This window comes from Phalacrocorax aristotelis, chromosome 2 (genome assembly GCF_949628215.1).
Source record: "Phalacrocorax aristotelis chromosome 2, bGulAri2.1, whole genome shotgun sequence".
NCBI lineage: Eukaryota > Metazoa > Chordata > Aves > Suliformes > Phalacrocoracidae > Phalacrocorax > Phalacrocorax aristotelis.
The window spans coordinates 76,546,945-76,563,257 of record NC_134277.1 but is presented as its reverse complement, the minus strand read 5'-3'; the positions used below and the strand labels follow the sequence as shown (position 1 = coordinate 76,563,257).

At 41.4% G+C, this 16,313-nt stretch overlaps 1 protein-coding gene across 1 annotated transcript in view; it reads left to right on the top strand.

Annotated features, from left to right (window-relative positions):
• MYLK4 (myosin light chain kinase family member 4) overlaps nucleotides 1-16,313 on the top strand; it is an 84,460-nt gene that overhangs the window by 50,967 nt on the left and 17,180 nt on the right. Inside the window, exons 3-6 of the mRNA XM_075084164.1 lie at nucleotides 11,051-11,117; nucleotides 11,601-12,066; nucleotides 12,911-12,930; nucleotides 15,733-15,838. Of these exons, the coding sequence (XP_074940265.1) occupies nucleotides 11,051-11,117; nucleotides 11,601-12,066; nucleotides 12,911-12,930; nucleotides 15,733-15,838 (659 nt within the window). The remainder of the gene's footprint in view (nucleotides 1-11,050; nucleotides 11,118-11,600; nucleotides 12,067-12,910; nucleotides 12,931-15,732; nucleotides 15,839-16,313) is intronic.

Below are 16,313 nucleotides of genomic sequence, written 5' to 3'. Positions count from 1 at the left end.
AGCTACAGATATGTTCTGTTATATGCTTAGCTTTTTCATTTCATTAACATCTAAGGGAAAACAACCAAAATGGTCTAAAAATGAAAAGTATTAGAACAAACTGAGCAGGTTTCAATGGAAAAGATATAGAAAATCTACTGAGTTATAAATATCTGATTTTTTTCCCTAATGATTTCTTTACAGTTGTAAAACATAATTAGGGGTCTCTGTCATATGTGACAAAGATTGACACATCCTTCAGGAGGCTTGGGTCCTGGCCATACATTTTACCGTGATCTTCTTTGGATTTATAGTTATCTTGGGGAATCAAGTTGCAGCAGTCATGTTATATGCAGTGAGGTCTAGAGCTTAGTGAAACTGGTAAAAATCCTTCTTGGGTCAGGTACATATATGTATGTCCATTATTTCAAAGAACAACTTAAGTGTACTGTTCCAGTCTGGTATTTCGGCTGACGTTGGGGGGTGGGGAGGGACACAATTCTAAACTGGGATCTGAGGTAGGGTTACTGTAACTGGAGCTGTGGATTGTGTAAACTTCCTCAGGGGAAAAAATGCCTGTGCCACTGTAATGGGAGTTCCATTGTGTTTGTACAGGTCAGATTAAAAGAACACAAAAATCTTTTGAAAGTTTCCATTGATTATAATAAACTCTTCTATGGTAGTTTAACTATTCTTTGTTTGGTAAAGAAGTAGTGTTAGAAAATTAAAGAATTTCTTCTGACAAAGTATGTCTATATTTAATTAACCTACAGTGAACCAAAAAGGTTGCCTTTCATATTCTTCTCAGCTTGTTTTTTTTTCTTCTTCAAAGAAGTCACATACAGACTTTACTTTCTGATACATTTAAAGAGTAATTCTTGAGTTTGTTTTTCAAAAGTTTTTGAGCAGGAAAGACAGCATGTGAAGGTATTATTGGAAATGACATTCCTTGAAAAAAGAAGCACCCAATATTACTCAGACTGGTCTGGTCAGAAAACCAGATGCTTTTCAGCTCTGTTACTCTTAGGCAGCCCCACTCCTCAGGTAGGCAGGAAGCATTTGAGCCATCATAGGAAACTATATAAATAGTGGTCGGTGCTGAGCAGCAGCAGAGGAGCATCTTGTAAAGCTCTGTCAGCTGAACTGGCTGATCTGCCACTATGTAAGGATGTTCAGCCCTGTTTCCAGAGCATCATTAATTGAAGGGAAAAATTGCTGCCCTGACAAAGAAGACTGACAACAAAAGTGGTGTTTACAGGCCCTTCTTGCACATCAGGTTGGACTGGTTTCAATAAAGGAGTTTTAACAGAAGAGAAGTTTTCTTCTTTTGTACTATTACTTCAATGAGAAAAGATTGCTTATTTTGAGCATCTGAGTTTAGGGCTTCTTTTACTTTTCAAAACATCAATGAAAACATCTGTTGCAAAAGCCCCATTGTAGTGAGACACACAGGTCATCTCTGTAATGCTGCGACCGCTGCATCTTGTGGCAGAGCTTTGCCTGTCTCAGTGAAATTACATATTCATCTACACTATTTATAAATATAAATTGAATCAGGCCTGGGATGTTAATGAACTGGCAGCACCTGGAGGCCTGAGTAGGTGCAAGACTCTTTGCACTAGAAATGCAAGGTAAGAGAAAGGAGAAGACCGTGCAGGCTTTGCTGGTGAGTTTGTGGGAGCCAGTGGGTATAGTGGAAGGGGCAGGTCAGAGGAGGAGGTTGTACTCCCGGCAGGCCAGAGGGGAGCCTGGATGGCAGAGTCACAGGTCCCTGTGGAGCGTTCAGGGCTACAAAGGGCCTGGAAGTGGAGCGTAGGGGGCTTGAACATGATGGAAACAGGGCAGCGTTCTGACAAAGACCCAAAGAGGAGAGGGGCAAGTGGAGTTTCTGTCTTTTTCCAACAGCAGCTCCATTTGTAATCCCCTCACTGATTCATTTTTGTTTAGGCAGACTCTCAGCGATGTTGAATGGACTTAGTAGGAGCTTGTCTAGCATGAGGGCTTAGGAAAGGTGGCATGAGCATGTCTGGAATCATGCTGGTGATATTATTACGTTGTTAATATTTTGTTTGTTTTATGAGATAGCATACATATGTTAGCTTGTCATTACCTTCCTCCCTCTGCGTTTGATTTATTAGTAAAGAACTATCATAAAATTATCAAGCTATCCTGTGAACAACAGCTGGCTTTAGTAAACACTTAGTCATCTTGGGTTTGAGTAAAAACAGACTTGGATTCAGCCCTGCATTAAAAATAATAGAACATGGTGTGATATCCTTCAGCAGAGACTACTGAGCTTGGCTGTCAGTATAGTAGGAGCCAGCATTTACCAGTGTTCAGGGCAGATTCTCCTCTGCCTGAGGGGGTAGGAACAGCATCTCTGGGCAAGTTAGTGAAAAGACTGGTCCATGAAGTGCTAAGAAGTTGGTTGCATGTGCCTTTGCCTGCCGTGTATTCAAACTGGATTTACAAGTGAGGTTTTAAATTGTTGTGACAAGAGCAAAAAGAAAAGGAAATGAATAGAGAAATAGGGGATCTCACCCTTGTAGAGTTTTACACCTGAAATGTAACACTGGTACCTGGTGGCATAGCAATGAACAAACCTACCCGATTACAAAGAAATCAATCCTTGCTTCTGTAAACACAATCCTTATCACTGTCTCTAGTCCCCACCTGACAACAAGTTTGAACAACGCTGACTCCGCAGAAGTGCTGGCTGCTGGGCAGTAAGGCCAACATCTCTTGTATCCTAGGTGGACTCCATATGGCAACACAGAGCAACCCTGCAATCACTTTAGACATACACAGTCCTATTCTGTTTCCTTACGGCTGTGAGCAAAGTGATCCATTCACTACAGCTAATTTGGAAGATCAGTACCCACTTTTGTGCACTGCTGGACATGGTCAGATATTTTAGATGATGTGCCTGTCATCCACCCTGCCTCAGCAATGAGCAAATGCCACCTCTTAGTTCTAATGGCTGAGCTGTCTGACAAATACTTGGCTGTCTCCAGCCTGGTTCTGGAAAATCATCCAGTCATTCTTAATTACTAGTAGGTGGTGCAATAGGTGGCCATGGATACATCTGGATAAGAGAGTGGATTGTGTTCACATACTGCTTAATTACTTGCCTTCCCATCCTTCCCTCTTTAGAGAGGTGCTGCTCTTTGCTTTATTAATTGTAGGATTGTTTTTTCATTTTTCCTGTCTCACTTTATAGAACCGGATTAAGTAGAGAGCAGTGGGAAAGGCAGAACAATGGGGAGGGAAGAGGAGGAATGGGAGAGAGGTAAAGAAGGGGTGATAAGCAGCTGGGGTGTGTAATCTCTCTTCTGGCTTCAGCAGCAGCTGGAACAGTTTCCAGATCACAGGCTCCACAGGGACTTTTTGTGCTCTGCAAAAATATAGGGATTGCGCTCCTCTGAAGCAAAATTTCTGCTTTCCTGCCTTTTACTGCCATCCTGAAATACCTCCACTGCCTCATACAGGAGGTTAGTTTATTTCTGGTTTGAGTTGGAGTTGTAATATTGTGTAGGCTGCAGACACTCCATGCTTTGTCAGTGCTGCCAAATGTCTCCCAGCCATTTTCCACTGAGTGCAGCGTGACCCTATCACCACATGGCTGAGAGGAGTAGCATGTATTACTTGTCATTTTAACTTATTTTCTCACTACTACCACCCAGGGAAATCAGCAATTCTACAGTAAGAGTCTTTAAAAGTGTTGAGGTTTTCCTCAAATGCACCTTTTTGAGTAGTCTGTGATAATCCTGTTGCAAAATGACTCTGTAACTCCATTTTCAGTCCTACTCCTTCCACTTACAAAAAAAAAAAAAAAGAAGGAAAAAAGGGAGTGAAATAATACTTGACTTGTTTCCTCCAAATTAAACAGTTTAGAGATTCTTTACCATTAACCTGTGAATACTCACCTGGAGAGTCAGAAAATCACTTTTGCTGCCATCGTAAAGTAGTACTGCACTTTCTGCAGTTGCCTGTAGGTTGCTGTAACTTCAGTCTCCTGCCATTTCTACAGGCTCTGCTGTAGGACTAATACCTATTAGCAGTTTGAGGCTGTTTCCCACACTAAATACACCCCCGCAGTAGGAGCTGTGCTTTCTGTTTGAACCCTCTGTTCCTCCCATGCAGGTATCGCCCTGCAATTGCAACTCACTGGCTATTTAGCAGGAGTCTGCAGTGGAACTGCTGTTTGCTATGTGTGTTTTAAGATCCATTCAGCCTCAGCCTATAACTATTCTTCTCATTCCTTCGTTTTGCCTACAAATACCAACAGGTCCCTTATGCATTATTTAAATTCTCTCCAGATTGGCCATGTTCTGTGAATTTTTCATATTCCAGCCAAATAAGTGGGAATTATTTAACGTTCTTTTTTTTTTTTTTTTTTTTTTTTCATCTGTCTGCAAGAGTTTCTGCCGTCCTTGGTGGTTTTTAGGGTAGAGGGTTTTTGCAGAATCTCAGCGGATGGGTTTTCTGCTGCTTGGGCAATGCAGCCAGTCAGCACCTTTGTCTGCTGTTAGACTTGGGAATGCTCTTCTTCCCCTCAGGAATGATGCCTTTACCTAAATATGTTCTTGGTAGAGGTATTCCAGTTTTTGAGTGACCTATAATGTATCAGGGTTATAATTTTCTCTCTGAAGGGTTATAATTTTCTCTCTGACTTTCTATGTCTATAAAACCAGTATGTTTTCTCCACACAAGACATTTTCATCTTGTTTTGTCCCATTTTCTCCCTTACTGAGAGCCATAGGAGGTTTTTCATTCCCTTCCAACTCAGAATGCTGTTTAATTTTGCTTTTATTTAGCCTCTGAAGTTGCTGTCTGCTCTACAATGTTCCCTGGGTAGCATCCTGCCCTGGGCGTTGTTGTTGTGGTTTTGCTGTCTCTACAACTCTGAGGAACGTGTGGAATCAAAGCAGGCACAGCTGATTTCTAAATACCTGCACACCACCTCAGATGGCTTATGGGCATGATATTAATGCCTGCATGTTACAGCGACTTTTTCAGGAATCCATTACAGTTCCTTTGCAAAACTAGAGAGACCTCGTGATGAGGACAAAGAGGTAACTGGGAAGTGCAGGAGAGCAAGGCAAGGCAGGTCGTAAGAGAGCAGTTCTGTAAAAGCAGAAGGTTCCTCGAAGAGATGAGGCAGTGGTAGGAGGGATTTGCTCAGGCAAGAGGTATTCTCTCACTCCAGTCATCTAAAAACCATCTTTTGCCATCAGATATCGTAGCCATTTAGTCAGTTTTCAGGTGAGGACTCCTCTCAGCCCCTATCAGAAGTCAGATGCAGCCGCCCATAGGAAGGGTACAATGCTTGAATGCCTCCTCGGGTAGGAGAGTGCAATTGCAACTAAATGCAGGGTCTCCACCACACTGGCTGTTGATGACAAGGGCAGCTGCTCTGGAACGCAATTAATTTGGTGCCATCCTGGCAGCACCCTGGCTTTTGCACACATGTGCACCAGTGAGGAGGAGCGGTGATGGGTGACTGGGCAGCAGCCCCAGCAGAGCCTGGGAGGAATCCCACCACATTCCATTCACTGGGTGCTGCCTGCACAGTGAGGTGCCACAGGAGAAAGTCTGGCTTTAAAGGGGGAATAAAGAGATCCCAGGTCTTTCCCCTCCGCCTACTTCCCTGTCTTGTTAAATGAAGTGTGTTATTAGGAAACCTGCCTTTGTGTAGTCCAATTCAACGTGAGTCATCAAAGCTGTAGGGGATGATTTCTGAAGTTCATAACCCTTTGGAAGTCTCCCAACAGTGTGATTTCCCAAAAGCAGTTTAGGAAGGGTGGTTCAAGAAGTCTGAAGATATTTGCCATTCGTATCATTGCATGCTTAGCCCAGATAAGTTAGTAAAGCTGAGAAATACTCTCTTAACAATGAGGCTACATAACTGATACTGTAGCAAAAAATTGCCTGGGTAGTTTGAACGATGGGTGGTTTATGTCCACAGTTAAAAAGATCTGCCACTGGTTTGGCTTTCAAGCTAGATTTTTTCCTCCTTTCTCACACAGTGACAATAGCGGGGCCCTCTTTAGAGGATAAGCCATTTAATGGTAATGGGGAAAATGTGGAGAATAGCACCTAGAAAATTTAGGGGTTATGGCACAGGTGTATATGAGGCACACATACACCTGTGAAGCTCACGGGACCCTGTCAGTCATCACACATGCGAGGGCATTGAGCAGTATAGGAAGGGGTAGGTGTGAGGCTGTCCAATATATTGCTAAGACAAGCAGCCAGAGTCTCCAGTGGTTGTGCTTGCCTGACATTACCCCCGATTTGTTCAGGTGAGAAACCCAAATGTGATAGCAGCAGGTTGATTTGATTTCCCAGATGCAGCGAAAGGACGTGTGTCAAAGCCAGGTAATGCTGAATGCCCTGGTCTTAGGAGGTGGATTGCTGGCCTCAGATTTGTTGGGCATTATTACAGGCCTCTGCATATTCCAGAGGCATTAAAATTACACCAATCAAATGGAGTTAAAAAAATCTGCTTCCAAAGGTCTTCTCATGCCACGGGCTGACTGTGTTAAATGACAGTGACTAGACCTCAAGGCAAAAGTAAAGATGTTTAAAAGGGACTTGTTACTGTTAGTGCAATATGCTGTGTCTTTACTGTAGCAGATGGTATGCTCGAGGCCATGGGCTCCATCAGGAGCCTGGTTGCATGAAAGCCTCTTCTACTCTTCAGGACTTCTTGTTTTGAGAAGAACAGCCTGGCAGGAGGGAGCATCCATTTGAGACAGGACAGCTACTGCTTCTCCAGTGCAGTGGGTGGGAAGTCAGAAAACTGAAGTGGGGAATGGACAGTGCTTTGGCTTCACTGATCTTCATCTTCTCACCTAGGATGGTGTTATTCCAAGGGATTTTTCAGTATTTAGTATGTGTCTTCATGCAGAGATTGTTACCTCATTACCAATGTATTTTCAAGGCAGCAGGTCACATAGACATTCTCTTGTATTTCCTAGTGGGGGAATCACGATTCTCATGGCTCAGAGGTTATTTTTGTGTGTGATTAAAAGGTACTTGTGTCTTGTATTTGGTTTATACAGAAGAATGATTTCTTCGTCTAGTTCAAGGAACTCTATAAAGATCATGGAAGAGTCAAAATCTTTGCCTGAAGGTGCCAGAAGTTTGTGTAGTGTAGCAAAAAATAGTAACAGAGAAGCAGATGTACTGCCTGCCAGTAAAAGCAAAATTCCCATGTGTAAGTTTTGTATAAGTTTGCATCAGAAATACATTCACTGAATATTTTATGTTACTGGGAGGAAAAAGGGGTGTGTGTTGAAAAGGAACACAAAAGGGGAGGACGGGATGGATTCCAGCTTTTGGGGATAGCACAGGAAGCATCACCACGCATGCTGTTGCCCCAGGGTCTCCATCCTATGTGATGCAGTCTCCCATGTACCGATGTGGATATACTGGGAGCATCCACAATACCATGCTCAGGTGGCAAAGCCCATGGCTGATTTCTGGCTGTTAGTGAAATAAATTAGTTGCTAAGATCAAGTAGCTTAATCATGGTGATAAATAGACGGTGATCAGGTCTTACAAGAACCTAGGATATCTTACCATAATAAAGCTCTGCAAAGTATCTTAAGGACATGGGAAAGAGGCACCGAGTAAGAATTGTGGTTTAGGCATATGCAAAGTTTTGTGTTTTGGTGTTGGCTGATTGAAGTTGAGAAAAATGTCTTGACATCAAATGAAATGTGATGGGGTGATAAAGGACTTCTAAGTAAAAGTTGGGGCTGCTTCATGAGGCCATTCATTACAAAAAGTTTTGCAGTAGGAAAAAAAAAATCAAAGAGTTTTATTAGGTGAATAAAAAGAATTTGAAAGTTAGCTAGGAAAACATTCCAAGGGTAGGACTGCTACAGTATAAAGAAGGAATTTCACTAAGTACAGCTCATTAAAAAGGAGTCAGATGTCTATAAAAAACATTAATTTCTCACTGCATTTGAAATTTCTGCTAAAATATATTTTTAATATATATATAATTGCTTATTGCTTTATTTCTGCAGGTTTCTAAAGTCAATTTAAATAATTTCCAAAAGTGGGTTTTTTTCCATTGGTCTATACTGAGGTTTTAGCCTCTCACATTATTCTGTTGTCATCACGTGGACTTTTATTCTGTCTCTATTACTTAGAGTCTAGCAATACTCTGTATGAAAGAATATGTTTAAGTGTGGAAAATGTATTTTTGAAGACACAATACCAACTTGGGTAGGTACAGACACCTTTTTGCTTTGGTATATTTTGCAGGGTCACAATGCAACCTTTCATATTTAACCTGCTGTGGAATTAGAATGAAAACTTCATTGAAAGCTTTCAGCTTGTCTGAATAGGGAAAATTACTGTAGTGCCATTAACCTCATTTTGCATATCCAAGTAATGAAAGAAAGGAGAAAAAATAAGGTGGAGACATAATTTCCGCTCAGAAACATTGATTCCTATAATTTTATAAATTACAGACTGGAAAAAGTCACGCCACTGAAATTCAGGAAAAATAATATATAAATAAATAAAATCCCATTAGGGATTAGGTTAAACAGACCCTTAAGAAAACACTGCTAACAGACTGAAGGAGGAGGAGTGTTATGAAGAGTAGTCAGGTGGGATGGATGTCATTAACAAACCACCCACACCTTTTGGACGAGTTTTTCAGAAGAGCATGATGGCCTTGGGTGCTCACAGCCTGTGGGCTCTCAGAGCAGCTGGCTCAACTGCCTGGGGTTCAGCATCGCTGGGGTGTGTACCCCTGACAAACTGCAGGGAGGTCTTTGTGCCTCCCGTGGTGTGCAGCCAGCTGGGAGGGACACATTGATCTCCACCAGCTCCAGAGAACATGGCACAATCCCACCCTTTATGGGGAAGAAATAACAAGTGAAAGTTTGTGTTTTCATTGCCAGGTCAAGATTTGACAAGTTGAAGTCACATGTTGCTACAAAAGCAAAACACAGAGAAAACTGGGATGCTCGTGTATAGACTACTCATGTCTACAAATAGCCCAATATCTAGTCCTTATATTTGTATTTCTTATTCTAGTGCACTACTGACCCTATATTTATTGCAAATATCTACTTTTATTGATTCTGAAGGATACCAATAAATGTTTCATTTGTATTCTTTCTTTTTTTCTCACTTAAATTAGTATGAGCTCCTCATCTGCTGCTAAAATGTAAGAGATCAGAAATGATGCTTGAAAAAACACTGTAGTAATTTATGTAACACCCTGGCAGTGTCAGCTATTCAGCATCATCCAGGGTTCCACTAGACGATTTTCAAAAGCTGGCTTCTGTATTTCACACCTGCAAACTACAGCAATATTCAGTCGGAAGCGCTGTGTGCCTGCAATTAATTCTGAATGCAGAAGTGAAATCTGGCCCCATGCATCAAAGAGCTTGGAGGCTGTTTCTCTGCTTATTTGCTCAGCTGACTGTATTTGATCAGAGCTGATGTCCTCAGCGGTATGGTGAGGTTGACATACTTACAGGAATCCGACTGCATTACAAATTGCGGTCACGTTGCAGAATGAATAAGTCCGAGGCTTTTCCTTACTTCTTTTAGTGCTTTTCATGATTAAAAAAAACAGAGTGAGCATTGCTTGATTTTCTGCGATCCATCTGGAATCATGACATTCATATTTAAGTTCTGTGTGAACAAGGCTCCAGTTTATATTTCAAAGGTACTTACCTAGTTGTATTTTCATTTTCATTCATAGTTGCTTTTTCATTTTCTAGCTTGCAACTTCCTGGGACGAGCTGCACCCCAAATAGTTGTCAGCTGCAGTTCTTTTGCTCATATTACAGTTTCTTTGACCCTTGCAGATCAAAATTTTCTGAACAAGTCCTGCTGAAATCCTTTCATGCCGTTTCATCCAGTTTTTGTCGACTGTTTTTGCTTCTCATGGAGATTCCTTTCCCTTGAACTCAGTGTTTATAGCAGATACACAGTGCTTTAATTTCATGCCTATTTTCTGTATAGCCTGATAAAATTAAAACCAAAAGAATAAAGCATAAAAAAAATGCAGAGGGCTTACCAGAACAAATGTTCAGTAATGGGACTGATTCATGCTGAGAGTACAATAAGGATAAGCAGTGGGATTTCTTGCATGATTAAGACACTCAAAATTAAGTGTCCCTTTACGTTTTGTTGAAATACATATTACGCTGCTTCATCTGGTAGGTGAAAGACCAAAAGTAGTCCCTCTGGAAAATATTTTGAGGTATCTGCATTTTTTACTCCCTGTGGATCTACTACTAATAGCGATAGTGCCAGTTTCATAGTACTGTGAGAGGAAGAAGGTAGGTGGAAGAGGAGCACCAAGCAACAGTGGACACCATGGTTTACTGTGGTCACTGTTCTACTACAAATCTAGGAGTGGCTGATGAAAAAATACACTGATCAAACGGCATTGGAATATGAGTAAATAGCCATAAAGGTAAACAGGTAACAGCAGGGTTTTTATGACAAGCTGGCCTGGTATAAAGCACCTCTAGATGTCACTGTAACATTGTAAAATGTAGATAAGAGAAAGCTACAAAGCTGACATGGTTTATACGCTCTGATTCCTCGTAACTGTTTTGGTCAGCCTGTAATAAATTACTGGATTATTAAAGATGCTGTTACCAGATGTTGATTAACAGCAAAAAATGTTTTGAAATCTGTCAGTAAGACTGTTACTGAACATTTTACTAGACTATTAAATATTCATAGCTTTGGTTTAACTAACCTAGTTTTTAACTGCAAAAGCTAGTGGAGGGCAACAGCTCATTTCTGGATTTTTTCTTTCTTTTAGTCCCTGAAGCTCAGTCCTGATCTTTTCTGGGCTGTGTTTATGCCAACACTGATGTTGATGACAACTGAGATAATTTCTCTTGCTTTACACTGGTACCAATCTGATCAGCTTGGTAGTGATTAAAATAAGGATCACCTTTTATAGGAAAAATACAGAGGACTTGGATTCAACCAAAAAAAACCCAGTCTGCAGTTTCATGAGGAACAATACAACATGACACTGTATACACTAATACATCAATTGCCTTCTTCACAGGTCATCAAAGAAAAGTCACATTTGAATGAGAAGGGAACAAAAGAGAAGAAGCCACCGGATTCAACAGGTTAGAGTATTTTTCTTCTGATCAATTTCTAGTTCCTAAGGGTACAACTGCACAGACATAGCCATTACTCTCCTGAGCAGCTCCAGTGAAGTTGGTTGGGTTACGTGTTTACTCAGCAGCATGAATGAGAATTGTCCAAGCAACTTCAGCCTGTTTTTCCCATGCCTGTGCACATGGTGGCAAACTGCTCAAAAAAGTGCTTTGCACGAGGAGATTATTAACTTTGACTTGGCTGATGGTAAATTTGAGTGGGAAAATATCTTCTAGTGCTGTGTCTGAAAGGAAGAGTTTGTGACCCATGATATCCCTGTTCTAAAGAAGTAGTCTGCTCTTGCTTAGGAGACATTTACACTGACCTTGAAAGTGGGAGAAGAAAGCAAGTGCCTAGTTCAAAATGTCACAGAAGTTATGCTAAATGCGCAATGCTACTTTGATGTTGTTACTATCAGAGAATTACTTCCTTGGTAATCTGTTTACTTACAGAGGGGGCCATCCAGAAGAGCCAGTCGTGCTCTAAGGAAGAAAAAGTTAATAAGCTCAACAAGGAAAATGCTGAGAGGGAAAGTTCTGTTCTGCTTCAAAAGGATCCTCCCAAATTTCATACTGAAGGGCCAGAGGAGAAAGGAGAAAGTTTGGCTTTCAAAAGCTGTTACAAATACAGGAGAAGCTCTGTTCAGAAATCCTTCGCTACAGAAGAGCCGCAAGAAGAAGATGCTGTTGCTGATGCTTCTCAAAGAATAACTGGGCAGAAGATAGAGAGCAAGTCCCCAGGAGATGGGGAGAGGAAGGAGAAACATCAGGTGTCTGGAGATGAAAGACAAGGGGAGAGGGAGAATGAAGGGAAGGGAAATGCTGATAAGAGTGAAAAAGAGGTTGAAGAACCACCAGCTCCTTTGCAGAACGAAGATGAGGCAGGACAAAGCCATGATCAAGAGGCACCAGAGGGAAGGTAAGGTCTGATGCTCAGGCTGCACATTCTTAAGAGACCCATGCTTTAGAAAAATGTGTAGTTCAAGTTTCAAGTCAAAGTGGCAGGTTAATATAAATATTGGTGAAAATCCAGCCCAATATAGAAGTGTAAAATGAGTTTACCTCTCTGATCTGAGCTCTAAGCTAAAATTGTACCCTTAAAAAAGACAGGCAAACAATCTACCATACACGGTACTAGCAGTGTGCTTTGGCTGTTTACTTGGGTAATAGATGAGGAACATAGGAATTATGTTAGGCTGTTCTTCATCTCTGAGGAGAATTCCTTCATTGTTATGTTTATAAACTGAAGCATCATATAACCTATAAGCAAAGTAAGGTTAGATTAGGCCATGTACCGATTGGGAATTCAGCTACTGCAAAATGTAGTAACTTAAGTGTTAACATGAAACTGTGAAGCTTTGCCCAGGCAATTAAACTGATAAATTAGTTTACTGTAATACTTTTTTTGCTGCATTGATATATAGCCCTTCAGGGATAAAATCAGTTTAAGCTCTCAGGAACCTATATGAACAGAGTGAAATCCCAATGCTGTCCCATTGCTTTAAAGGTGAGATTGAGAGGCGAATGTTAAACTTAGAAGAACTCAGGTGTGGATTTCAGTAATGGAGAAACATTTTGCTGTCATAATTAACTTAGGGGTAATTTTCATTTCCCAAGGTAAATATTAAAACAGTTTACACCAAGAAGCAAAATAACCTAATGTTATTTGAATGCAATATATGTGTAGGCATTTTTCACCTATGTTTCTAAATTTGCTCTGGTTTAAGTGTACCCTGCTCTAATGCCATGTTTTGTCCTTGCAGGTGTAAAGGCTGCGGAAAAGGTACAGGAAATTATAGTTCAGTCACTGAGCAGACCTGCCAATTTGAGCATAGTGGTAGCAGTAAGCATCGAGTAAATGATGGCGGCCTAATCAAAGATGACAACAAAAAGAGCAGGCTAGATGCAGAAAGTGATGCGATATGTAAAACTGAAAAAAGCTCTTGCAGGAAGTATTCCTAAAGGCAAAGCCTTTGATTCCACTGGTATTACAGTGATGATCAGAGAGAGACATCTGTAAAAGAGAATGATTTAATGATCGTAATTAGTAGGGGGAGAAGGTGTGCGCGATAGCTCTGATGGGAAGCAGTTGTTCATGGACCACATCGGAAGCTGATGGGAAATAACATGGTTCTGTTTGCTTCCATTTTAGAGGCTTCTGTTCTGACAGAAATTAGTTGCAACTAATTTGCTTCTGCCACTACTCCACTAATACTATCCTCTTTCCGTCTTGTTTTAACATCAGAGCTAAAACTCCTAAGTATAAAGTGGTGGGAGAAATTATTTCATGTGTGGCAAAATTGGTTGACCTGTGGAATTGCTGAGAACGTGTGTTAACACAGAATCTGCAACGCTCTGAATGTAGCCTGCAAAACCAGCTTGCTCATATTCGTGCCATTGCAATCTGAAGTGAGGACAACTGCAGCATATAAAAATAAAGAAATACAGATTTTTGTGTGGAAGTGAGGATAACTGCAGCATATAAAAATAAAGAAATACAGATTTTTGTGTGGAAGCCTGACTGATGCTGATGGTGTTGTTTCTAATGTTAGGCCTCCAGCTTGAGAATTTCAGTGCCTATTCCTGCATAGGAAATGCTGGTACATGAGGGGATGGCCTGAAGGATTTGAAGATATATGTGTGTGCATGCATGCATAGGACTCAGAATCAATTTCTTTGCTTTGGGAATGGGGGGAGAGTGGGAAAGGGAAACATTTATTAAATGTTTGTGCTAGGCTTTTGTAGCAGGAAACAGGAGGTAGTGTACTAAAACTTTAAACTCCATAGCCTGTACTGAGCTGTAGCAGATTGTTAGGGATGACAGTAAGGTAGAGAGTCTTTCTTGGAGCATCTTTGATCTGTAATGGGAGGTTGTTCTTGAATAGGGAGAAATCCCCTCTAGTGCTCAGGAAAAGAAAAATAGAGCGTCTGTCATTGGGAAAATCTGGAAGGCTAAAACTTAGGCATAGTTTTTAAGAGTCACTCTGGCCTCTTTAGAGGAACACTTCCTTGCCCAAAGTTTGGTGACATCTGGGAGCTGAGCTTTCAGAAAGACATTTTTTTCTGTCACTTACATCCTGGGGTCCTCAGAGTTTGTGTCGTTACCATCAAATTCTGCCTTTAGGGTAGAGGTTTTCTTAGCATTTTGTGGGTCTTGGTAATATGCAAAGGCCCATACATAAGGACGTGCAGCTCAAACTCTGCAGAATCCCAAGTAGGTGGCAAATTTCCAGAAGCCCCAGCTTTTCACAATTCCTTGACCATGAACTAACTTCCTGACCATGTAAGTTATTAACACTGTCAAAAAAAAAAAAAAAAAAAAATCTAGGTACACAGCTGGTGTCCTGGAAAAATGGACATTCACTGTGAATAAGGACAATCTACTGCTACATTAATGACCAAAGTGTTCCTGCCAGCTACATGCTGTCATGGCTTTTTTTTTTTTGTTTGTGTTTTTAATCATTTTCACTGGAGTAATGAACGGTTTTAAAATTGCTCAACAAACCTCACACAAAAGGGAGCCGGCATTCCAAACCAGAGAGCTCATGTTGAAACGCTGGGGCTCTAGCCCTCCCAACCAGTTGAAGAAGTATTTGTCACTTTGGTCAGCCAAAGGTCACTGTCGGGAATATCAATCAAATGAAAAAGAACGTGGGTATGAAATTGAAGTCACAACACCCTGCAAAAAATCCAAAGAGAAATTAGGCATGCAGGGCTGGTCTCCAGCAGGGATTTTGACATCAGGATGGCAGAATGGTCCTGCGTGTGGAGGTATGGACAATAATACCAGAGACCTGAAATTGTGGCGAAACTCCATAGCTGCTACAATGTGATGTTGGGAACGCATCCCTTCTCTGTGCCCCTCTTTACCTTTTATCTGCCATCTTTTTTTAAGGACAGATATTCTTCAGAGCAGCACGTGACAGTTACCATGTGTCCTACCGCACCGGTTCCTGAGCCATACTGGAAATGCCAGGTGCTGCCTGCCAGGGTGAAACTCCCTCATGTGCACAAGCTCTAAATGTAATTTTTAAAGGTGATGACCACACTGTGGAGAATGACGAGTTGTGTCAATCAGTAAAGAAGGGGATTCTTCACTATGAACAGAAAAAGCTGTTAAATAGCCTCTTTTTCCTGGGCCTAGAGGAGAGCTCAGTCTCTCTTCCTACCCCACTGGGGAGTTACAGTACACACTCAACTACCAACAGTCCCTGAGGGGAAAAAAAAAATCAGAAAAAGCTGAATTCCTTCCAAACAAATTGCTGAGGCCCTTCGTGGGCATGAAGCTATGCTGGTTTAGTGTAGTGGTCTTCACTTTGCCTCTTGCTACTGTTGTGCAGAAGATGCTAACTTAAAGGAGTCCTTGTCTTAGTAGTGTAGCTTCTCAACAACACCCTGTTTTCTGAGCCAGAGCTTCTGGAATAAAACCCTTCTTAAATAACAGAGAAAGACCTCTCTATAAAATTTACAGGAGGTGTATTCAGTTCTTAAATGAGCTTATCTGGGGAAAAGAGGGACTAAAATACGAGATAGACAAGCACTGCATGTGACCACTCATGCTATCTGTCTGTTTTGTCTTTTGTAGATGATAGTCCTACTCCACCAGCACCATTTGATCACCGGATTGTCTCAGCAAAAAGGGTGGGGATCAGCAGTTATTATAATGTCAGCGAGAATGAAATCCTGGGAGGGTAAGTCAGGTGAACGCAATCAACATGGAAAGCAAGGCACAAATTTACAGCCAAGCACACTGGGAGGTGAATAGAAGCAACATGCCCCACTAGAGCTGAAGTCATGAAAGCCTAAGCTCTAACATTGCTTTAGAGAGGGATGAAAACAGGAGGCTGACTTTATACTGTGTGAGTGAATTTTGGCTCAAAGTTTGGCACCAGCAGACTTGGCTTGATTTGGTGGTGTTCTAGTTCAGCCAGCTGACCTCAGGCTTTATGACAGGGTTCCTAGGATGCTTTAACACTTTACCTCACATTGCAGCCAGCAGGATGTAGAGACATGTTGCAGTCTTCTTTCTCTCAGTGGGTCCCACTCCTGAAAAATGCATGTTTTCAGATAAAGCAGCAGGCTAATCTGACAGGCCATGCAATTACTTGATCTCTCATGCTGACATTGCTTAGGAGAGAGTGATATTGTCATTTTTGATAGCAGCAT